Source organism: Parus major, chromosome 2, assembly GCF_001522545.3.
Source record: "Parus major isolate Abel chromosome 2, Parus_major1.1, whole genome shotgun sequence".
In the NCBI taxonomy this organism is placed as follows: Eukaryota; Metazoa; Chordata; class Aves; order Passeriformes; family Paridae; genus Parus; species Parus major.
In genome coordinates this window covers 3066400-3091513 of record NC_031769.1, presented here as the reverse complement: position 1 = coordinate 3091513, position 25114 = coordinate 3066400, and the positions used below count along the sequence as shown (strand labels likewise).

At 40.7% G+C, this 25114-nt stretch overlaps 1 protein-coding gene across 10 annotated transcripts in view; it reads left to right on the top strand.

Annotated features, from left to right (window-relative positions):
• The window catches only part of ADCYAP1R1 (ADCYAP receptor type I), a 141945-nt gene that overhangs the window by 21506 nt on the left and 95325 nt on the right, over positions 1 to 25114 (top strand). For all 10 annotated transcript variants that reach the window (XM_015619634.1, XM_015619633.1, XM_015619631.1 and 7 more), the window contains exon 3: positions 10029 to 10189. In XM_015619634.1, the coding sequence (XP_015475120.1) occupies positions 10139 to 10189 (51 nt within the window). In that variant the 5' untranslated portion in view covers positions 10029 to 10138. The remainder of the gene's footprint in view (positions 1 to 10028; positions 10190 to 25114) is intronic.

Genomic DNA, 25114 nt, shown 5'->3' with positions numbered 1-25114 from the left:
CAGGCTATGACTGCCTTTTGTGTCACAGCTTTTAGAACCATAGAATCTTTTAGGCTGGAAAAGACTTCCAAGATCATCAAATCCAACCATTAGCTGAGCATCTCTAGGTTCATCATTAAACCCTGTCCTAAAGTGCCACATCCATGCACCCTTGAAACACCTCCACTGATGCATTTTTCCTCATCAAAGATTTCCTCATTGCAGAGACATGAGTTTACTCCGTGCTTTAAGAAGAAAGGTGGGATCCAGCTTTGAATCAGAGCCTTTGGGAAGGTTGGGAATCTGTATCTATTAACACTGCAGTGTCTTCTTGTGTCAGAGAAATTGGTTTACAAATATCCACATTATATGGAGTCCTCTCAAAATTCTAATTTTGTTTTTATTTTCCTCCTCTCTCTGGAAGGCACATTCCGGTCTTTTTTCTGCTGATGGTCCAAAGCGTTCTTCCAATTTCCAGCTTAACCTCTTGACCCAACACTGACTTTGATTTCTATCTCTTTTTTTCCTCTTTAATTTGATATTTATGCTGTTCTCAGGGCTGTGCCTATTCCACACAGGCTCTCTTGAGCTGATCACACTGATTTTGTGCTTTATTACCCCTCTGTTTGCCAAGATGAGTAGCACATTGTCTGGGAGCAAGGCAAAGCCGTGTGCTGCAGAGGGCAATTTCTTCCATTCACCGTGGAAGCAGCTGAGAGAAACCAGCGTGGATAGAGATGGTTCCCTTTCAGACAGACAGATTTATGTGCCTTGGATTCCATCCCTGGTGTTGCAGGAACACGTGCTGTGGAAGGTCCTAATAATGTCCAAATGTAATGAGTTTATTAAGCACAATATGGGACACAGCTGGGAGCCCAGGCTGTCAGAAATGCAATAGCGAAGGAGGACAATAGGAAATGTGGAGGAAAAGAAAATTACACAGTTTCTAAGTGCTCATGCAGTGTCTTAACCTTATCTTTCAGTGTGGTAGAGAAGCTGAAACTGTTAAAACAAAAAAGGGATTTTCACTTCCCTGAGAATGGAAGAGACAAGATTGTAGCCCCAGGCTTATTCTGGGATTCATTTCTTTGACAAATCACACTTGAGGAATCACAATAATAGAAGTATTTTTTTCTCTACCCAGTGAGAAGTTGGGAAACATATTATATCTGTCCCTTTATCGAGATGGGCTGGAGTTTGGCCCGTGAAACTTTTGCTGTTGATTAGAAGTGTAGAGGAGGAGTGTGGATGTTCATCTGGGCCATCACCACAGATTGTCAACTCAGAATGCTCAGTGATGTACAAGCTGCTGTATCCAGAACGCCTCTGACTTTGCACAGGAAAATACCAAGGAGTTGTACACATGAGGCAAAGAAAGATCATTTGATCATCCTCTCTGAACAACTTGGCAACTTTTCCAGACTCCCAAGCACCCTTTTCTCAATACCAGGTTTATATCAGACTGTTTTCTTCACACCATCTTGTATTTATGCCTTTGGCATCAGGAAATACAATCTCATTGTATTCACCACATTACAAACCAACAGATTACACCATTTCATTGCCTATTTTATTACTTTTGTCCTGCTCTCTGACAGAAAGGTTAGTCTTGTTTCCCAGGGGTGATAAGAGTTTGTTGTTGGAGCTGCAAGACTGAAATCTTGCCCTTGGGTCCATCACCAGCTCCAGGAACACTCCTCAGGATTGCTAAATGAACTGTGGAATGTTTTGTTAAAGATACTCTTGGCATTTCCTCACAGCTGAGAGCACCTTGTGTGGAGCCTGGGGAGAAAAGGTGGCTTTATAATGGCAGTTTGATCTTAAGATAATCAGCTCAGCACATCAGCAGGGCTAATTGAGGGTGTTAACAGTGGCCCCAGACTCTGATAAATAGAATATTTTGAGTTAAGGAATGGTTTTGAAGGTACAGTCCAAGTCCTGCACTTTGGAAGATCCTCAGAGACAATGGGAATAAAAGGCTCTGGTCCAGAGCTGCATTTTCTGCTCTGCTCTTACTCTTTCCTCTGCCTGTGAGAGATGTCTGCTGCACATGTGCTCAGCAGGTTCAAAGCAGAGCCTGAAGGACAGGTTGCTGGACTGTTTACAGCCTTTTACAACCTCCTGTGCGACCATGAAAAACAATATTTACACCTACAGCCAGGGCAGAAAATGCAAACCACCAGTCAAGGAAAGCAAATTAACCAAGGAGCTCCTGCTCTGGCATTGATCTGCCAGGTAGAGAACGCGTTTTCCTGGTTGTGGAGTAATTATTCTGAGGGCCCTCGCCAAGCAGCACTTAAAGCCCTGCTGGAATGGAGCAGCACATCGTTATCTTTATGATCCCAGTATTAATTTCATATTAGCAGTGAAGTATCACATATACCACAGATGCTCAAGAAGGATAATTGATCTGCTGTGAAAAGGGGGATATTCTCACATGATTATTTTCTTTTGCTTGGCCTAATGCTTCCTGAATGTGTGGTGTTTTGCAGTTATTTCCCTGCACTGGAGCGTCTACGGTCCTTAGTTAAGAAGTTTTGTCATTTCACCAGGCCTCTGGGGACATCAGCAACATCAGGGCACAATAAATCTGATGGATAATGCAATAGGGAAAATAATGCCAATCAAGGAAAGAATTTTATTGATGATGTTATGTGGGAGACCTGCCAAGAAAAGCAGTTCTGTGCCCAGGGAGGGATGAATTGTGTTCCACAGCCTCTGCTATCATGAGTCCATCACTGCAAAGATAAGCTAGAAAATCTTGACCTCTGGATGCATGACCCACTCATGTCCACCTGAATTTTCAGAGAGCCTGAAGCAGCACCTCCATCAAACAGACATTCAAAGTTATTACAATGTCAAAATACTCAGATATCCACAACTGAGATGTCATTAACCTTCAATATTTCATCATATCTGTACTGGTGAAGCAGCATAATAGGATGGAGAATAATTGTTATGTTGTGAGAAATTCTTTTATTTACAAAACTCAGGCATTTAAAATGGAGTTTGTTTTAAAACAAAATATCAAATCTTGCTTAGTTTTATACATATGTCCCAGAAAAGCATAAACTTTCAAAGCTCAGGAAAGGCTGGGCTTTATGAGCACAAATATGAAGGGAGGGATATAGAGGATTAGGACTTTCAAAAAGTTTTTGATAATTTGAAGGTAGTCAAGAAATTAATCAGATCTTCATATAGTGTAAATTTGGATATCTTTCTTGAATTGGCTGAGCAACACTTACTAAAATCTGTTTTAGAATAGCTTTAGGGGTTTTTTTATATATTAGGAAAATTCTATAAAGCTAGAGGACTACAAAATGCAGGAGCTGTCAGGTTATACAGAAGTGATAAGGAGTGTACTTTGTAAGGACAAATTATGATGCTCATATCTTCAGGGAATTTCAATTTAATTGAAACCACTCACAGGAAAATAATAAAAAAAAACCCCAGAAACGAACACTCCACCAAAATTGTAATGTGGGATAGCTGAAATAAAATATACATGGAAGTTATTGGGCTGTGTTAACAAAAGGAACTAAGATAGCATTGAAAGTAAGAAAAGGCTGCAACATGGAGGGAAGTCAGGGCTCTGTTTTACTTACCATTAATGCTTTGGTGTCTTAAACTTTGGGAATGGGATTTTCTGTTTGCCCTCATCAGGCCTGAGCAAACAGAAAAAAAGAAAATTGGTTCTTGCAAAGCAGGAATTCACTTTGTCCAAAATTAGGCATAGTGTCAGAGAGCCATAGAATGGTTTGAGGTGGGAGGGACCTTTTAAAAGAAGTCATCCAGTCCCTGCCATGACAGGGGCACTTTCCACTACATCAGGTCCCTCCAATCCCCATCCAACCTGGCCTTAAGGCTCAAGGTTTGGGATATAGAAATTGTTCCCTGAGGTTACCTACATCTCCACGGACTGTGGAGAGAGCCTGGGCAGGCTGGGCTGAACTATAAAGACCTTTTTGATGTGGGAATGTTGGTTAATGCCTTCACTAATGATCAGGATGATGGGACAGAGTGCACCTGCCAGAAGGGTGAAGGTTACACAAATTTAAGACCAGGATAGACCAGGAGGTTGATTGTGCTGTTGCTCAGAGGGAACCAGAGAGGTTTGAGAAATAGGCAGAGGGATGAAGTAGAAAGAGCCATGCAAAGTCCTGCACTGGGAGAGGAATAATTCCATGCACAAGGAATCAGCTGCTGGGAAGCAGTTCTACAGAGAAGGACCTAAAGCTCTGGGTGGACACAAAGTGGATCCTGAGCCAGCAAAGTGCCCTTGTGGCAATGAAATCCAAAAGCATCATCAGCTGCATGAGGAAGAGCCTTGGCAGCACGTCAAGGGAGGTGATAATTCCTCTCTCTCAGCCCTGGAGTGCCTGGTCCAGTGCTGGGCTGAGAGAGCAGGAACACAGTGGGTTCTGCAAGGAGCCACAAAGATTATTAAGGAATTACAAGAAGAGGCTCAGAGACCTGTGGCTGTTTAGCCTGGAGAAGAGAAGATTTGAGGGGGATCTTATCAATGTGTAGAGATACCTGATGAGAGGGTGCAAAGGAAAAATGGACCCAGGCTCTTCTCTGCGCTGACAAGAGGCAACAAGCACAAACAATCATACAGGAAATTCAGAGATCATTTAAGATAACACTTTGTTATTGTTCGAATGGTCAAATACTAAAAGAGGTTGATCAGATAAATTGTTGAGTCTCAACATTTGAGATATTCAGAAACTGATTGAAAATAAGTTTTGAATAACTTGCTGTAGCTGACCCTGCTTTGAGCAGGGGAGTTGGACTAGAGAATCTCGAGGTCCTTTCTACCCCCAATTCTGTGAATCGTCTTTGGCAGTCATTCTTCTTGCAAAATCACGTTGCTTCGATTTATTTCCTACACAAGTCCTCATGGAAGTAAATGAAAATGGAAATCCTACTTCATATAGAAGTATTTGGACACCTAAGCTCTCATTTTCGTGTGGGAGTCTCAGCATCTGCAGTTTACAATTTCCTGCTTCTATAATCACACCTTTATCTTCACTTTTAGAAAGGGAGTTCTAGTAAAATTCACAGGTGTTTTCTGAGTTTTATGCAAGGAAAAGAAAATACCATAAGCCTATTCCTCCAGAAAGTAAAAGGATCATTACTGAGTATTGCTAACAGACTTGGATATTCATTAACACTGAAATGCCTAAGCCAGGCAGCAGCTGAATCTGTTTCTTTTAAATATATCCAAAATTGTTTTAGTGCTGTATCATCTCCCTTTTCATTTTTTTTTTTTCTTAAGCAGCAATTTTCCTGCATAGTGAAAAAACTGGATGCCAGCAGGGTCTGCCTGAATGGAACTGTCACAAATGGATATTTTTCAGCCTATGATTCCCACATCAGATCACATGTTAGAGCAATGGGCAGCCTCCATCCATCCTTGTGGACCATTCTGGGAAAAAAAATCCACGTTGTTTGTTGACAGCTCTTTCAGGCAAAGGTTTGGGATTTTTGCCTGAGACCCTCAAGACATTCATGTGCAGCTGAAAAGGGTTTTGTCCTTTGTAGAAGTAAATCCTTTCTGAAAATCCAGCTCTTAGACCTCCTGATGTAATGACCCTTTGAATCCTGTTTTGTCATTGACAGCAGACTTGGTGAGTGAAAACTTGAGGGACTTTCCCAGTAAAGTACATAAGGGGAAAATAAAAGTCATCTTGGTTTATAAAAGAAAGTAGAGTCAGACCCTCAACTGCTGTGACCCATGAAGAAGCTTTAATTTCAGCAAATTTAGAAAGTAGGTAAAGAAAACCAACCCAAAATATTTAAACTTCAAGAAATAATAACTACTTTATTAAAGACAGTGGAAAGATCATGATGTTCTTTTCCTTTGCCTTAATAAGGTTGCTCTTGGTGGAGAATTATCCATGGAAAGCTTTAGAGCTGTTGCTGTCTGGTGTTAAATCTTCCTTTAGGTTTTCCATTGCCTTAAATACACAAGTATCAATTTATTGACACCTAAACCAATCAAATTCCTCCTCAGTCCCCTGTGGCAGGTGAAACTTTGCTGTTTTGGGTTTCATATTGCTGATCCATATATTTCAGACTGGAGCTGGAGTCATTCTGTCCAGCTTTAGATATCCACAGTGTAGATGTCCACAAACAAGCTGGCTGTTCAGAATTCCTTTACACTCTGGGAGAGGAGCTGGAAGTTTGAAGGAGATGGTTAAAATAGGTCAGACAAAACACTTTCTTCACGTCTGCTTCTCTCTGTTGATATAAAAAGAGACTCGACAATGATCTCATGTGTGAGGATGTCTCTCCTGGGTTTCTAAAATTAGGAGACATGTCCTAGGTCACTGAGGGGTTGATTGCCCAATTCTGCTCATAGCTGGTGAGCAGGAACATGAGGAAGGGGCACTGTGCCTTTTAAATAAATGATGTAGCTGGAATGCCACATTTGGGAATTTGCAGGAGGGAAATCATAGAATGCAATGGCCTTTGCACCTTTTATTGAGAGCCTAAAGATAGAAAAATATTGGGTGTATAATGAAAGGTGTTCCAGCCCTCAGGAGAGCCAGGGCTGGGCAGGGGGCTGGAACACCTCTCCTGTGAATTCAGGCTGAGAGTTGGGACTGCTCATCCTGGAGAAGGCTCCAGGTAGACCTTAGGGCACCTTCCAGTGCCTAAAGGGGGTTAAAAGAATGCTGGAGAGGGATTCTTCATGTCATGAAAGTCCAAGGGGGAATGGCTCTAAATTGAGGGAAGGTAGATTGAGATTAGATATTAGGATGAAGTCCTTTACTGTGATGTTGGTGAGGCACTGGAACAGGTTGCCCAGAGAGTCTGTGGACTGACAATCCCTGGAGGTGTCCAGGGCCAGAAATCTGCTCTAGTGGAAGCTGTCCCTGTCCATGGCAGGAGTTTGGAATGACAATTTTTAAGGTTCCTTCCTACCCCAAGCCATTCTAGGATTTTATGATTATTACATGTTCATATATTTTGCCAGTAATTCTCCACTCATGTTTATTCTTCATAGGGAAATGTCCTTCATGTCTCTAAGAAGTATTGGAGTAACTGGACATGGGGTGTTTGACTTTCCTGACATGTATTCAGTCTGCAAAACCTCAATTTCTCCTGCACTTTGTCAGAAGCTTTCACATTTCCACTGAAATCTGAAAGTAGCTTGGTTGTGGGGCAGGAAGAGGATGTGGTGGGAGGCCCTGCCTGGACCCTGGAGTGAGGTGAATTAAGTAATGAATTCCCATTAGATCATCAGTGGTCTAAACCACTGTGGGTCAGCTTTGAGATGTCTTGGTTTCCTTTCAAACCACTGGCACACGTCCCAGAGGACCACAACCAGGAGCCCAGCAGATCAGGTGGTTTCTTTTGGGTGAGATCTCAGTAAGAGCTCGTAACTGCCTTGGAAAGCCACTAAAAATCCTCTTTCATTATCAAAAAAATTCTCATTTCATTCATCCAGTGGGTACACTCTGCGATGCTGTGTAACAAGTTTACCCATATTTGATACGGGGACTTTTTACCCTTTTGAGCAGTGATTAATTACATTTTTTATGCCTCCCTGGGAGCAGTCCCATCGTACCTAGAAAGGTCTCACTATGTGGTTTTGTTCATTGGTGACATCAGATTGTGCAGTTGACACTTCTGGGCTTCTCATGGAGGAATTGTCCTCACCAGCCTCCAGAGACCTTTTTAGATGGAGAAAGAAATGGGCACTTGCAGCAGAACAAGTTTTGCCAGAGCTTTTCCAACCTACCCTTGGAGCAACTCAGATACTTCCATAAAGAATCTGCTGTGGCACTGAAAGCATTTCCAGTGGACAAACAAATTCACCTTCAGAAGGGATGAATTATTTTCTTAAGTCACTAGGTGACCAAAACATTGTTCTTTTTATTTTTTCTTCTTTCTTCCTGTGTATCAGCCATGCTTGAAATAAACCCCTGAAACTCATTCTGTTTTGGCAACAATCAGCTGATTTTCAGATTCTCAGACACTTCAACAGCCCTTCTGTTTCACCAGAGATAACTGAATATTATTCTGAGGAACTGTTTGTCCATAACTGAAAGGTGCAACCCCTCTGGTATTGGCTCTCCTGACTTCACTAATTTTAATTACAGTGGCAGATGCAGATAAAACAACAACATGAAGCATCAGTAATGAAATTACAGGATTTATCAACCAGTGACATCAGAAGAAAATATAATCATTCAAGCTTCCCTTCCAAATCCAATAGTGATATATTTATTTCTTCTTTTCTGTACTGAATGGTAATGTTTTATCACCATTACCTATGTTTTTAAAAAAGGTTTATTTTTGCAGCATAGCATGGCTGATAGTACTTATTGAGGAGGTAGCTGGGCTTTTATTTGTGATAGAGATAACTTCCCTTTAATTGATAATAGAGATAAGTAGCCTTTAATTAGTAGTAGGTGGACATGCCAGGAACAACTCAGCAATAGAAAAGGCTCTGATGCAGGTCCAGGGCAGTTGTGGTAGCTGTTTTTCCCTAATAAACACTCCAGTCTCTGTGGATGACATGAAGGCCTCAGCCCAGTATTTGGTGCAGGTTTCCATGACTACCTTGAAGGCAAAATATGAAGTAGATTCTTTTATTTTCCCTGCAATATGTGAAAGAAAAGCCACAAAATGGTTTGCAGATGTTCTTGTTGTCTGTTTAGAAGCTCCTTTGAAACTCAGAGAAGACAGAAAACAACAACCCTCCACTTTTCAAACCTCGGGATTGCCAGGTTAAAGTCAAAAGAATGTGCTCTAAAAGTCACCACTTTCCCCCAGGACATCTGTATGTGTCCATCTTTTAGTCAGGCATCTCCCACCCTTCCACTGCATCCTGATCATCTCCTGATGCATTGCAGTGACAGAATAAGAGGACAGAATACAACCTCCACATCCTTCTCTGGCTTTCCTGGACCCAGCTGCACACAGGAGTGCAAAAGATCAGGAAATAATTCCAAATCCAATGGCTGCTAATGCGTCTGTCTGGTTTTGTCTTGCTTCTGTTAATGGAATTCCAAGTCCTCGTGGCTGAATGTCACCAGGGATGTTTGCTGTCCTCCTCAGCTGAGATCTTATCAATTGCTCATTATTTGATAAACCATCAGAAATGCAGTTAAGTAATTAAATTCAGTGCCAGAACAGAGCGTGAGTGACTGATCAAGTGAGGACAGAAGAAAACAGATCAGTTTAGAGTGAATTTCATGAATCATTGTTCTCCCAAAATTTAGAAAGAGATTAATTTTCCTGCTTTATTTTTTAATTGAAAGACTCTCTCCTTTCTAAATGCTGATGTCCTGGCAGCGTGTTGCAGTCAGTATAAAAACCCGAGTGTCCTTTGGTTCTAAAAGTTCTTATACAAACCACTCCTTTACAAATCAAACTAGGGTAATGAAAAATAAATCTGAATCTCAAAACACCTTTCCCCCAAGTCTTCAATCCTTTCTGGGCAGAGGCCAAGCAGTGGAAGTCACAGACATGGGTGACATTGTTGTTCATATAAATCATTCCTGATTATGTCCTGGGTGAATCTTTCACCTGAGACTACAATTCATTCCTTTGCCCCTCTACTCCCAAGTTCTCAGAGAGGTCATTAACAATCTTATTAACAGGTTATTAACAAGTCTGGTAATAACCAGGATTTTGATATCTGGACAAACTGTTTTGGGAACCAGACCCCTAAAAAGCCCCCAGACAGTTTTGCTTTTAAGACAATACTGAAAATCATGAAGGGTGAACCACAGATTCAGAGATGAAGCAGACAGGTCTTTTTTTCTTCAAAATAATCCACCCTTCCTTCTCTCCTGGGTTCAATTTAGGTGTTTGCAGCTACAGAACCCATTCTAGCATTTCTTTGACATGTTACTGATCTTACAAAGTCCTTTGCCTTTTAATTAGACCAATAAAAGACCACCTTTATATCTGCAAGGCTGGTTGATCTCTAATAAGTGCAACTCCCACTTCAAGTGTTGGGTTCTCTGTTTTCTGTCCATTTCTTTTTCATTCTCTCCATGGTTTATAATTATTTTCCTCTTTTGCTGCAGAGATCTGAGCCTTGACGAGAAGACCTCAACCAAAATATCTGCAGAGAGCCTGTGCTTCCCTCCTAATCACAGAGTTAACGAGCAAAACTTGTCCACAATTAGGAGAGAAGATGGCCATCAACTGGAAGGTCTGCTTGCTCAGCCTCGTATTGCTTCCTGTGGTAAGGAAAAAATGATTTTATTTGCATTGTTCTGATATAAATACATGTTCTTAAGGGCAGCCCTTGCCAAGAGGGAAGGATCTGGTGCTGGCACTGATTCTGGATTTTTCTGGGTGGTCTTTTAGTTTGGGTTAAGACTTTTCCAGGCTCCTTCGTTAATGGATTAGGACTGTGATCACTGCTCATCCTGAGAAGGGCAAGTCCATCCCTTGAGGGCATTTGTTCACTGTTTTTAACCAAGATTCAAAATAAAATGAAGTAATAATTAGAAAAAGAAAAATAAAAATAGTGGGTCTTCTGTTTCAAATCCATTGGTTTAAGAATATTTTTTTTTCCAGACAGAGGGATAAAATTAGAGATTCCCTTCGTCCCCCCCTGTGAAACCTAAACCTCGAGATATTCCAGGCAGTGCTTTTGGAGGCCTCCATTTTCAGAGGAGCAATTTTAAGGAACAATACAAATGGGCCTCTAAAGATACTAAAGACACTTAAAGCCATCCATCATCTTTCTGAAGATATCCTTTGTGAAGATGACTGGGATTAGTTTTCCCCACAAATCTTTTCTTACTAGACAACGTTCTCTTCCATTAATAACTCCGTGCTAACACGTCTGGGGATTGTAATTCTGCCTCTCCATGGTCCCTACACACAGTGATGCATCTCTCCTCACATAACAGCCACAAAACCACTGAACAAAGATATTTTTTTTCCCTTTTGTAGCTGTGAGGAGTCGTACACAAGCCCTGCAAGAACCTCTTGTTGCATTTCAGCAGAATTCTGTATTAAACTGTTGATCACAAATGTGCTTTTCTGCTCTTCTCCAGGAGCACTGCTCACAGGGATTCAGTGATAAATAGCACCAGGATTTAAATCCTCCAGCTCATTCCCATCAAGAGCCTTCTACAACTTCCAGGCAAATGCTTTACACTTGCTTAATACACAGAAATTCTCACATTAGTTCGCTTTAATAGTCAGGATTTGAAAGAAAGTATTTGAAGCAACATTTTGTTAGTTTTATTTTTAAATGACAGCTGTGGAATGTGATGGTGCTGTGACCAAAGCATCTTTCAGCAGTTTTTGCAGAGTTTTTTTTTGCTCTTGTGTATTATGTGGCCTGTCTCATAGCAGGCAGCACACAGAATTTGTTTTTACTTTGGCACAAAAAAATTGCATTTTCTTTCCTTTTGGCTCTTACTTTGATTCCATTTCGCTGCACATCGGAAATGGGAATGGGAATAATTCAGTGAAATTCTGTAGAATTGGGTTGGAACTGGTACCACAGTTGTGTTTATTCAAATAATATAGTCCTTTACATACAAATATAATTGGTCTTGGGATTTTTATCTAGAGCATGGTCCCTGTGACTCTTCCTTAGACTTCTGGTCAGGCAGAAATGATTGCTTATTAAAAATTGATTGTTTAATTTTTATAATACATCTCTAAAATTACTACTGAAAACTTCCTCTAAGCTAATGGGAAGAGGGAAAACCCCCAGATTTAACCTGATTTAGGTGCTGATATTCATGTGAGATTCCTGACTATAAAAGGAGTTTAGCTCAAATTCAAATGTTGGTTTTTTTGATACAGAAGTGTTGATGACATGGATCCTGCCCTGGGAGAAACTGGGAAGTTGAATTCCTGGCCATGCAAGCATATTTTTCAGACTGCAACCAAAATAATTAAATGACTCAAAAGATAAAAGTAATTTCTGTTAAATGACCAACAACCTTCAGTATTTCAAGATTTTTGGTGCTCAGCTTGAGACCCTCAGAAGGTGTCTTGTTATTTGGAGGTGAACAGTTTTTAATTAAGGGAAATAAATGAACAAACCTCTTGAGCTCTCAGATGGGTGACCTTCCTGGCAGATGGAGAAGGACAGAAAATTCCCAGTTGCTCACGTTTCAGGACATAACAGTGGTTGCTGAGCTGGATAATTAGTGATCAGCTCCAGCTTGTGGAAAGAACAGTTCTTAATGAAATACCAAATAGCAAACCCAAGCTAATAAGAAAAAACTCTTCTTTTTATTTGCTGCTCCTGCAAAGTTTGTGATCTTATTTATGGTTATAAGGTTTTCCTTTTAGAGGAATTCAGATATTAAAGTTAACCATTTAACACAGATGAATTTGTCTGTTTGCACACACAGAGCCCACCACAGAGATCACACAATAATTTGTGTATAGTATTCATTTCACATTAAATCCCTACATTTCTTTTCACAGACCAAATTTCAGGAATGATATAATGTCATTCATGTTTCTTCCCTTGCTGTGATTCTTTTGCAGTTCTTGTGGTAACACATTTCTCTCCACTGGGGCACACCTTTTCCCTGAGAGCCACCTCTAATGTGCTGTGCTGACCTCAAATTGACACTTTCCTGTCATGCAGATTTTCCAATTTTCTACTAAGGGAGTGGATGTGACTTTTAAAAAATGTAGAGTAATTGAAATTCATCTTAGACTCCACAAAGTTCCTGGAAAAAAACTGTTTATATACTGTTTTTATCTAAGCACATCTGGTCAGACCCATTTCACCCACAAAAGCCCCCAAAATGATGTCCACATCCATAAACAAATCAAGAAAAGACAAAAAGAGAACCAAGTATGAATGGGAAATTCCAGGTGGCTTCAAGTATGGGCTCTGACCAGTCAACAAGAATATAATTTGCAAAGAATTAATTAGAAATGAGCATTTTTAAGCCAGTTCTAACTGTCAGAGTCAAGGGTGGTTCAGTTTTTCCTGTGTTCAACAGGCTGTCCTGCATTAACCTGACCTATGAACCCCTCAGCACTGAAGGCACCCTGATGCCTGCAAGGCCTTTAGAGGAATTCTTCAGTTTTCCTATTTTTTTTGCCATTTTAAGTGCTGTCCTAGATTTAAATGCCTATGTTGCTATTTTAGCTGATTTTAACCCATTTCTTTCAGCTGGCTCAACTCTTCCCAGTCATTTCCATTCTTTGCTTTGGAAGGAATTCTGAACAACCTGGGACAGTGGGAGGAGTCCCTGTCCATGGCAGGGGGTTGGAAATGGATGATGTTTGAGCTCCCTTCCAACCCAAACCATTTGAGGATTCTACTATGTCTTTTTATTTTTGCTGCTGAATTCACTTTCACTGGCATTTTGATTGACTTTGCATTCCATTCATCTGTGACAAAACTGGGCTATGAGGTTGTTTTTTTTTTAATTGGAAAATATTAACAAAAGTCATCATAAAATTATGGAGGAGAAAGGATCCTAAACCATCGTTCCTTTGTCCAGTTCCAAATGTACTTGAGAAACAATGAGTTTCATGACTCACAAAGTTGGCTTGGTGTATGAACTGAATTTTAAATGTAACTGCAATGCAGGTGTTTTAACTGTCCAGAATATTTCCATCAGATGTATTTCTTCACCTAATACTTGGAATTTTTTGTGGGTACATATTTAATATTGCTAAGCCTAAATGTTTGCTGTGGTAGAATAGTCTGTGTAATGTTTGAGTAGCTGGGAAGAATGCTCTCCCTTAAAAAAAGAGAGAAATAAGGAGAAGTCCAAAAATTCCTCTTGTATAACAACACTGAAGTGAGATCTCTGACTGAGATGGGCAAACACAGATTTGGATGTGCATCCTCACCAAGCACAGGATGAAACCTGGATCTGGTGATAATTCATGACGAGGTGAGGAGAGAAACTGCAGTGTTTGCTCAGCCCCTCTTTGCTGAAGGGGGGAATATTTCTCAATCTTCTCAGGGTGTGGACAGGTTAGAGAGCACAGAACTCTCTGTATCTGCAATTATTCATCCCTGGCTGTCACTCCCAGGGCCAGGCTGCCTCCAAATAGAATCATTTACATTTCAGCCTCTGTTATTTTTAAAAGCACAGTGTATTCAGACAAGACAATATTCTACAAGTTTCTCTCCCAGGCTGTAATGATTTTAAGCACAGCCCAAACCTGAGGCTCCTCAGGCACAGATAAAAAAGCTTGGGTTGGTCCCTGCTCTTTAAGCAAACTATTTTTTCCATTCCAAGGTTTAATGAGAGAGCTTTTAATGAGTTTACCTGCCTGGTGATTTGTAGCATCTCATAACCCTGTTAGAGAAGTCAAGCTCTCTGTAGGACTGCAGGTTTCTCAAACACAGTGCACAGTTGCATGCGACTTCCCTGTTATTTATGTAATGAAAATATAAATATTTTATATACAAACACAGCCAGGGGACTGCTGGGAGTGTTCTCCATAGGAGATAAAGACTCAGCTAACCAAGGCATTAATGCTGCTGGAGCTTTTCCATTTTGTAGGAGAAGCTGGTGCTGGGGGCAATCAGGAGAAAATAGCAACCTCTTAAAAACCATGTTTAAGAGAGAAAAACAAAGTCTTTGGATGTGTAACACCAGGTAAAGCAGTTTCAAAGAGCAGGTTCAGAACTCTGGTATCACAAAAAATCACCTGAGAAAATCAGCGTGGCAAAACCACTTGATACCAACCAACTTCAAGGACATTTCAAAGGCACAAAAATTAGGATTTCAAGTCCCTGATGGTCGCTGTCCTGTCACTCAGGTGGGACAGGGACTTACAGAGAGTGCCAGAGTTCTCTCAGGGTGAGATTTCCACCTGATTTATCTCTAAGTCTCAGGAGGGTTTTTCTGAGAAAACTCAGTGTGTTTGCACACCTGCCTGAGACACCTGAAGGTGGTGGGAGCCCTGGGTATTGTGTTGGTGCTCAAGTGCCAGTCAGGTTATTGCACAAGCTAAAGAAAGACACCTGGTTAAAATTTTAACATGTTTTCCATAGAATTACAGAATGGTTTGGGTAGGAAGGGACCTTAAATGTCAGGTAATATCCGGTGTCCTGGCAGGGACACCTCCCACCAGACCAAGATTTTCAGACCCCTGTCCAGTCTGGTCTTGAAGATTTTTAAGTTTATGAAGCTGATTTGCACAAATGATGAATGGCAGGGGGAGAAAAAAGTCTAAAAATGCACATATTTTACCAAAATGTGGCTCACAATGCTGTGAACAAACACAGGTATCTACCTCAACTTTCCTTTAGACAGGCAAGACATCTTGGTCTTAGAAATGCAAAGCAGCAGGAAACAAGGCACAAAACAGTCAGCCAATATTACATGATAATATTCCCTTTTTTGACCCTCTGGAAGTTGGAAAAAATTCTGTGAGAGACAAATAAAATGATGACAACAGGGATTTAAGGGCATTAATTAATGTGGGGTTTTTCTTTTCCCCTGCTGGTTTTGCGTTCATGAGCTTGCAGGAGGGTTGGATGAGCAGTCAAATAACAAATTGGGCATTAGAAAAAGTTCTTAACAAAGGAAGCTGTAAAAAATTAAAAAAAAAAAATTAAAATCAGAATCAGTGATTTTTTTGTGTTGCTCAGCTGTTAATATCCAACCCTTGGAGGAATAGTTCTCAAGTCTCCAGCAAGAGTGTTGCCTGTAATTCCTTGGGTTTGTTGAGTCAGCAGCCCCCGAGGATTTTCTGTGCAGGAAAACGAGAGATCTGTGAGGCACAACCAAAGCTGCATGGAGAGGAGGGGGAAATGAAGCAAAAGAGCAGGAAGAGAGGACAAAAATATGGAAAAAGTCACATTTACAACACTATTCCTCTATTAGGGCTTTGTCTCTTGTATTCCCTCCTGCCCCTCTCAGCAGGGCTTGCAATAAAGGGATTTTTTCCCAGTCTTTGAAATAAACCCTGCTGCTCCTGTGTGTCCTGTGGCAGGTTCTAGGCCCTGCCTGGGGATCAGGGAATGATGCTGGGAACCTTCCTGGAGGAGCAGAAGGGGTCAGTGCTCATCCCAGGGCCCCCACAAACTCTGCAGACCAAACTTCCAAATGTGAAAAAGGAGATTCACTTAATAAATTATAAAAAGTTTAATATAAACAAAAAGACAATTAGGAGACAAAGGAAATAAAGCAAAAGGTTAAAACGGCCGGGTGCCCTGGTGGGTTGCCAGGAACACTCCTGGTATCTTGGGAACACCCTTTTTATCCCCTCCTGCTGTGAGGGTTTGATGCATATTCAGACTTTTTCAAGAGGTATTTAGCATGTCCCCTCCCTGGTTCCGCCTATTTAGAACACGCTCTGTATGGTTTTTATTCTTGCCGTTCAGCACTATTTTTGCTGGTCATCATTATTCTTGCTGATGAGAATTATTTTGAGTTTGGTTTCCTTTCTTCTGCAAATGGTCAGTGTTGATAACAGTCTGGGCCTCTCGTCCTGCCCTGGTGACAGCTGGGCTTCACAGCACATCCTTCTGCTGCTGCCACCAGCCTGGTCCTGGCTGCTGATAACAGCCTGATCTCCATTGTTCTTCCACTGATAACAGCTTGGGCCCCACTGTCTTTGCCCTCTGGGGTTTCCTTGCTTTGTACTTAGGAGATTCCATTAAGCTTAAAACTTGTTAGCAAGAAAAAAGTACATACATAGCCAAAAAGTATCTAACATATAATATTCATCCTAATACTTGTGAAAGCCAATATCACAATACAGATTTATAACACAAAGATCGTCTGAGCCCAGCCAAGGGGTTGGGAAAGCAGAGTTTGTCAAGCTGGAGGGGGCTGCCAAAGCAATAACAAGGTGGCTGTTTATCCAAGCAGCTCTTTAACCTCTGTGAGGCCCCTCAGAAAGCGCTGCCAGCCCTAAAGCCACGAGTTACTGTCACTGCAGTCCCTGGGGACACAGAACCCCAGTGCACAAACCCTTCTCTGTCTCCCTGGGCAAGGGGTGAAGTGCTCACTCCAGGGAAACTTGTGCTCCTGGCAAGAAAGTTGGGTTTCTCTCAGGTTTTTTTCTCTCCATGTGGAAATCACTTGGAAGCGCAGATTTTGGAGCTACGGATCCCATCTATACCAAAATCTGATGATCTCTGTGATGTATTTATTCCGTTCCATGTAACACCAGTTTTGGCTAAAAGCACACCATGAATGAATCAGAGCTGCCTCTGGAGTTCCCTGTGTGTGCTGGAGCTGAGTTCTGCACCTGAGTAAGTCAGATTTGCTTAGAGCAATGATCAGCCCCCCAAATTCTGGGATGTCTGGATGGGAATCAGAGAATTCTGGAATGGCCAGGGTTGGAAAGGACCTTAAAACCCATCCAGTTCCACCATTTCCATGGCAGGGACACCTTCCACCATCCCAGGCTCCTCCAAACCCCATCCAGCCTGGCCTTGGACACTTCCAGAGATCCAGGGGCAGCCAGAGCTGCTCTGGGCACCCTGTGCCAGGGCCTCAGATTAAAATATTTATCTATATTAATATATAATTTTGGTTCTTCTATACTTTGTGTTCTTCTCTACTTAATGATAGACACCTCTAGATATTGGTATAACCAATCCTAAAAAAATCCCCCTAATGTTCTCTTTACTGCAGGGCCCTCAAAAATTATCCTAGATTAGACTTTGGTCTCTTTAGTTTTTAGAAATCTCATTTTTATTGGGCATTTATAAATGTTAATGTGCATTGGGAATAGATGACAGTAACTCACCCTTGCCCAATTGATTGTCTTGAATTTTCTGTATTTTATGACTCATCTTGGTAGGGTGGTTTGTAAGGTTATCACAAATGCTCTTTACTACTGTTGGTTCCTGGAACACATTTTTAAAACTGAAAATTAAATGTATGTTCTTGTATGAGTGGGGGCAGATGCCAGTGGATCTTTGTGTCTGGGGTAACAAAAAAAATGACAAATGCACCCATAAAATACTTCAGAATCATTATAAAAAACACCTCAAACACAAAGAAGATCTATTTTAAACAAAGCAGGAAAAATATTGTCCCCACAGAACAACATTAAAAAAATTATTCTGTTATACTTTCATAGAATTATTATTTCCAATAGAGTTCAAAGAATCCAATCTCAATTTAAACCACTTTGCCCCCTTTTTTGGTACCATCTCAAATTTTTAAATACTTATTTTCTTATAACAGGAAATAATAAACAGTTTTTTAACACTCAGCTCTTTTAAAAAGGAACAAATGCCAGTTGCTTGTAGTTTGTTATTTTTTTTGTTTGTTTTTTTTTTTTTTTTTGTTATCAGTATGGCTTAGACTGTAAATCCAATGAACATGTTGGGGGAAAATAGTCTCAAGGAACATCTTTCATCCAGATTTAATTTGTGCTGGGGAGTTTGATGATTTCCCAGCCTTTGTGTGTGCTCAGTGCCTGACCTCCCTGTTCCAGCCTCTGTATCTGGATTTCTCATGAGGATTTCAAAGTGATAAAGGATTTTTCTGTTCCTGCCCTTCCCAAGAACACATTTCTGCAGCTCTCTGTTCTTGCTCAGTGGGCTCCTTTTGGAGAGCAAAATTCTCCAAGAGAATATTAATTCTCTGAGAGCTTTAGATGGAAGAAAACTCTTTATCTGCTGCGTCCCCTTTCCAAATGATTTTGGCCCCACAGTCTCTCTCCAGCTCAGAATCTGTGACCAAAATGTGTTTTTGAAGGGTTATTTAGGATAAATCCAGGTTTTGCTTTGGTTTGAAGACTTCTAAACCAGTTTGTCAACAACTTCACTTGCTGATATTTGCACATTTGGGAAGGGGCAATCCCGAGATTTGGTTTTTTCTTCCCTGGGAGCCACATCTGACCATTTTTGATATTTGGCATAAAACTGTTTTAGACCTTTACTTTCCTCTTTCTTGTTTGCTAAAGGCTTGCAAGATAACTGATAATGCAAAATGTAGATTGGATAGGATTAGAGATATGATAAAGCTCAAGGGTATCAAGTTGTTTTCACTTCCTCAGAGATATTAAAATGTTCTTTTTTCCTGCTGCCCTCTGGCTGAGCTAGTTTTAGTTATTAGGTCTCTGTTAGCCAGTTATGATAATTTTCTCCATTATTTAAAAGAACTTAAAACAAATAACAGATTTGCTCTGCAACAGCAATTAAATTCTCATGTTGTTTCAATCTAAATCCATTTTAATACCTCTTCCAGCACCACAGATGTGGGAAATCTATGGGCATTGAATGTTGTTTATTTTCTCTGAAATAAAACAGAAACACCAGGTGAACAAACTGCATTTCATTTAAAATAACTCTCCCTTCTCACTCTGCATTTTCAGTTTGCCCCCGAAAATGATGAATTTACTGTTCATCCATGAGTGGCTGTAGCTGTAGGCATTCCCAGGAACATTTCATTTGCAGAGCAGCTGTGGGAGATCCAGGAATTTTGTACAGGCAGCATCAGTGGGAATGGGCTGAAAGATGCTGAAGGGCTTTTAATACCCTAAGGCCAGCAATCTAATATATATATTATATATATTATGTAAAATATATATGCAAATATATTTATTTTTCTCTTCCTCCACATCATCCCTGTACCCTTAAAACCTGAATGCTGTACATCAGTTCAACTGAATTTGACAGAAAAAAACACATTCTCAGAAAATACAATTTTCTGACAGTTTCATGTGAATGTTTAGGCAGAGATTTTTTCCTTGATTCCTTACAGAAAGATAAATTTCACAAGAAACTCAATAAAATTGTTAGGCAGAAAAGTATCCAGACTGGAGCTCATCTTGGGACAGGGGCTGTTGTCTTCAGACTGAAAGATTTAGAGATTTAGGTGGGATATTAGGAAGAAATTTTACCCTGTTGGGATGGTGAGGCCCATTTGTCCAAGGGTAAGGTGCTCTGTCTGACTCTTGGCTTCCAGGAATTCTGAGCTTCGTGTCTTCAGCTATCCTGAAATGAAATTTTTTAAAGAATACAACCTTGGGTTGTGTATTCCATCTCTTTTGTAGCTCAAACCCTTAAAAAATTGCATCAGTTGGATCTGACGGCCTCAGGTCGTTATTTCATTGCGCAGAAGGGATGACCAAACATCCCCATTTTTCTGCCTTTTCCCACACATTTCTTTGTACATGGTCTGGCATCTAAATTCTTCTCAGCCCTGAAATCCACGTCCAGGCACTTGGCACAGCAGCTGGGGACACCCTGGGAGTTGTTGCAAAGCAATGCCTTTACTTTTGCATTGATACACATTTTCCTTCTCCACAGCAGATTATTTATTCCATTTACCCAGCTGATTGCTGATTCTATTTTAATATTCAAGGGATTTTTTTTTTTTTCTGTGAATTAAAGCAATAGATGACAGCAGATTATTTATTCCATTTACCCAGCTGATTGCTGATTCTATTTTAATATTCAAGGGATTTTTTTTTTTTTCTGTGAATTAAAGCAATAGATGGGTACAAAAATAATAAAGTTTATTTCCCATTGGTTTAAACCTGCCGGTTATAACATGAATTCTGCAGCTATTTCATTTAGGGAATACAAAAATAGAAATGAGACTTCTTTTCCCTTTTGCATCCTTGGATTTTTGTTGCACCCCTGTTAACAAAATCCAAAATGTTGCCTTGGGAATGGCAATCAGGATTTTAGGGGCAGCTCATCTTGTCCCAAGGGCAGCTCCTTGTCCCTTTATAGGACTTTCAGATTTGGGTTCTTTTCCCTTTGAACTGAAGATTGATGAGACGGGAGGCGAGTTTTTTCTCTCGTTCGGTCTCAGCTGTTTATTTTTTCTTATCAGCATTACAAGGTACAAGGAGCTATGTGCACTATGATAGAAAAGGGGTAAAATGGCCAACAAAGATCTTCTTCAAGGTCTTTTCTATGTCCATTTACCCAATTAACAGGTGCCAACTAAGTTATTTTTATTAGTGATCCAATGACCCAACACCTTTGTGCTGCACTGCGACATTTTCTACCCAATCACTCACTACCACCCAAAAACCTCTAGGAAAGAACATGAAGAAGAAAGAAGAAGGACAAGAGACAACACCCTAAATCCTCCATCTTGTCTTCTGTTCTCTAAACTACCTTAAACTCTAAACCTCCACCCATTCACCCAGTGATTCAAAAAACTTTCTAATCTACACATTTACACTTTTCTAATTTAACTTTAGCATTTGTTCTCATGTATCACCATGAAAACATGCCCATGAATTTCATATTATATGAAATTCAGTGTTTATTTGAATTCTAAAACTAAGTATTAAAAACAAGGGCATAGACACTGTATCTCAGACTCCAACAGCTCCTCACTACACGGTGCTGCCTGCAGAGGGAAACTTTGGGATGTTGGGAGATGTGCAGTGACAATTTTCCAGCTGTGCCCATGGATCTGGGGAAAAAACCAAACACCAAGCAGCTGCAGAAGCTGCAGAAGCCATTGTAAAATAGCTGTTAAAACTGGGGAAGAATTAAATCTTATTTAATGTATTGCAAGGAAGGAAAAAGGGGAGTTTGATGGGGATGTGTATGAATAACATTAATCTAGAGAAAATTCAGCTCTCAGTACTGCTTTATGGCGTTTTGGGGCATTGTTTGTATTATTCAGAGCTTTGTGTGTAACTTTTCTCTAAAAAATTATTTTTCTTTTTCTCTGATTCTGCTGCATTTCTTCTGTATTTTTCTTTCTCTTCCTGGATTTCTCAGCCTCCTTTGGACTGAATTCTTTTGGGATCCTCCCTCATGGGGATCCCTGCTTATCTCAGTTCTTATGATTTGAAGAAAACTCCCGAGCTCGTTAGAATCTTGTTTCTCATGTTTATTAACAGGTGATCACAAAACTTGGCAGGTCTCTCCAGACTGCACAAGGATAATTCTTTGCTATCTGACACATTTCTTTCTTCTGATGGTACAACAAGGCCTTGTGGCTCACTTTGGCTTTGAAAGCACAAAATGGCCTCAAACAACGCAGGTTTTTTTTTATCTTAATATTTATTTTTACCCAATTAACAACAGACACATAAATTATTTTTCTTAATGACCCAATCACCTGTGTGCTGCACTGTGGCATTCTTTAACCAATCACTTAATACTACCCAAAAGCCTCTAGGAGAAAAACATGAAGAAGAAAAAAGAAGGGACAAGAGACAACACCCTAAATCCTCCATCTTGTCTTCTGTTCTCTAAACTAACTTTTTCACCCAGTGATTTAAAAAAACTCTCTAATCTACACACTCACACTTTCAGCTTTTCTATCTAACTTTAACAGTTGTTCTCATGTATCACCATGAAAACATACTCATGATTTTCATGTTCTATGAAATTCAGGGATTTTCTGGATCTTAGAACTAACTATCAGAAGCAAGGGCACACACTCTGTGTCTCACACTCCAACATCTGCCCCTCTCTTTTTTTTAAAGAAATAATAAATCTTATTTAATGTATTGCAAGGAAGAAAAAAAGGGGAGTTTGATGGGGATGTGTATGAATACCATTAATCTAGAGAAAATTCAGTTCTCAGTACTGCTTTATGGCATTTTGGGGCATTGTTTGTATTATTCAGAGCATTGTGGATTTTTTTTTTTTTTTCCGTGTGTGAAAATGTGAAATATTTATCTGTTATCAAAGGTGTAATGTCAAAATTCTGAACACAGTAATCTCAAGGATCAAATAAATGAGTTAACATATTTGAATCACCCAGAGTAATCTGTGAGGGATAATATAAAAGAGGTTTCACCAGTTTTGCTTTCAAATCTTTGTTTAGCTGAAGTGTGAGAGCAATTTGCTCTCCTGGCAGAGGAATCCCTGCTCTGTTTCTCTCTCCAGCAAGGATTATACAGACAGTATTTACATGTGTTAATGTTTTCTTCTGAGAGCAGAGAAATCAAAGCAGCCAAAAGAGCTGCTCCCATTTCTGATCCTGTCATTCTCCCTGGAAAATGAAACGTTCTTCTTTCTATTAACTGCAATCTCAATAAATTAGAACATTGCCACAATTTAACGTTACCATTCCAAGGTCTTCAGAACTATGTATATTTTTTTATTTTATTTTATTTTTTGCATGGTGAATTTCAGAAATAATTGGAGAAAGAAAGTTCTGCATGTCTTTATTCCACTGCACACGTCTGACTGAATTGATGGGCAATTACCACAAAATCACAGAATCAGAAAATTATGGGAAGGTTGAGGTTGGAAAGAAACTTAAAAATCATCCAATACCACCCCTGCCATGGTCAGGGACACCTCCCACTATCCCAGGCTCCTCCAAGCCCCATCCAACCTGGCCTTGGACACTTCCAGGGATCCACAGCTGCTCTGGGCACCCTGTGCCAAGGTCTGACCACCCTCACAGGGAACAATTCCTTCCCAATATCCAATCCAACCCTGCCCTCTGACAGCTTAAAATCATTCCCCTTTGTTCTGTCCCTCCATCCCTTGTCCCAAGTCCCTATCCAGCTCTTCTGGAGCCCCTTTAGGCCCTGGAAATGGCTCAAAGGTCTTTTTGAAGCCTTTTCTTTTTCAGGTGAACACTCCAGCACCCCCATCCTGTGCCTAAACTCCCTGAGAAGTCAAATTAATGTGCATGGTAGAACTGAGTTTTCGTTCTGTAACTGGAAATTAATCAGTAGAAGTGAATTTAGCACCTGGATATGAGCAGGGAGGTGAAGATGAAGCTGTTAAAGGTCAATAACTGAGAAATTCTGGGCACTTCAGGTCCTGAGCAGGCATTTATGTGGGGAAATCCAGCAGAAACCGAGCAACAACTTCTTCTGAGGTTTTGGTTTACTGAGAACAAGACCCAGATACAAACCCATGGCTGGGGAGGTTTTCTGAGCACTTTTTGTGTGGCTCCCAGCAGCCACCACTGAGAAAGAGACAAAGTTTGGCTTGTGCTGCTGGGGTGGGTCATGGGTCAGGACACATCAAGGTGTGGGAATCAAGGATTCCAGAACTGTGTCAGTGAGGTTATGATGTGGTTGGATATCAGGAGAAGTTTCTTCCCCACAGAGCTTTGTCAGGCACTGGAACAGGTTTCTCAGGGAAGTGGTCGTGGCACCAAGCCCAAGAGAGCTCCAGGAACATTTGGGCACTCCTCTCACCTGGTGGGATTTTTGGGAAGTCCTGTGCAGGGCTGGGAGCTGGACTCCTTGTGAGTCCCTTCCAACTGAGGATATTCTGTAATTCTGTGTCACAGATGAAGTAGGATCCAGCGTTTTCAAGCTCAAATACATAAGATTGGGCTCTTTTAGTCCAGTCAGGGACCCCATTTATATGGCATGCACAAAAACCCCAGCAGAAATCTCACCTCTTTCTCCAGGGTGCCAAGTTATTGATGCTTCTCCACCTTTAGCACATTAAATTTAGGAGGAGATGCTTGAATATATCAGCCAGCACTTCTGATCTGTCATGTAGAGCTGCAACCATTTATACTTTGGCTCTAAAGCCCTTTCCTTTTTTTCCCTTTCTTGAAAAAGAAAAATTGTCTCTTGTTTAAATATGCAAAAGGCTCTGATTCTTAAAGGCTGCAGACTGCATTCAGCTGCAAACAGCACAGCTGAGGTTTCTGCTACCCTGGGGAAGAGTCACTGTGCCACCAGCTCTGCATCCACAATGTCCCTGTACCTGCCAACACTTCAGAAATGTCTTTTTATTAACTGTCTTTTTATTAAATGCAGATTAACTGCTGTAGCTTGGTGGAGCTGAGAGCAACAGGACTTGTGCTGCCAGGTTAATAAAATCCATCTCGAGTCTGTCCTTGTCTAGTAACGTGTCCCTTTTCGGAGATCTCTGTGTGGCACAAAAGGCAGGAGGTGCTGGAGCAGAATCTGGGTCATGACAAGGCTGTGATAAACCTGTGGTTTATCTGTCGGGGTCTGAAAGGCAGCCAAGCCCTGCTGCTTTCCTTGGAATGAAGTCACCCTTTAAGGATGACTGAGGGCTGTTGGAAACACGAGACCATCTCAATCCCTGCACCTTGTCCCTCCTTAAATCAAACCCGCGGTGATATGAGAGTAAAATCGGGATTTGGGGGCGGGTGTGCAATCTGGCACTGGGTTTTGTTCGGTTTAGCTTGGTTTCTAGTAATTCTACAATGCTGTTTTGTAAGACATTTCTGAATTTTTGAAACCTGCTAGAGGTTCAGCTCAGGAAATGTTGTGTGGTTACGAGTAGGGTTTTCTAAGGAGGCCACATGAGCAG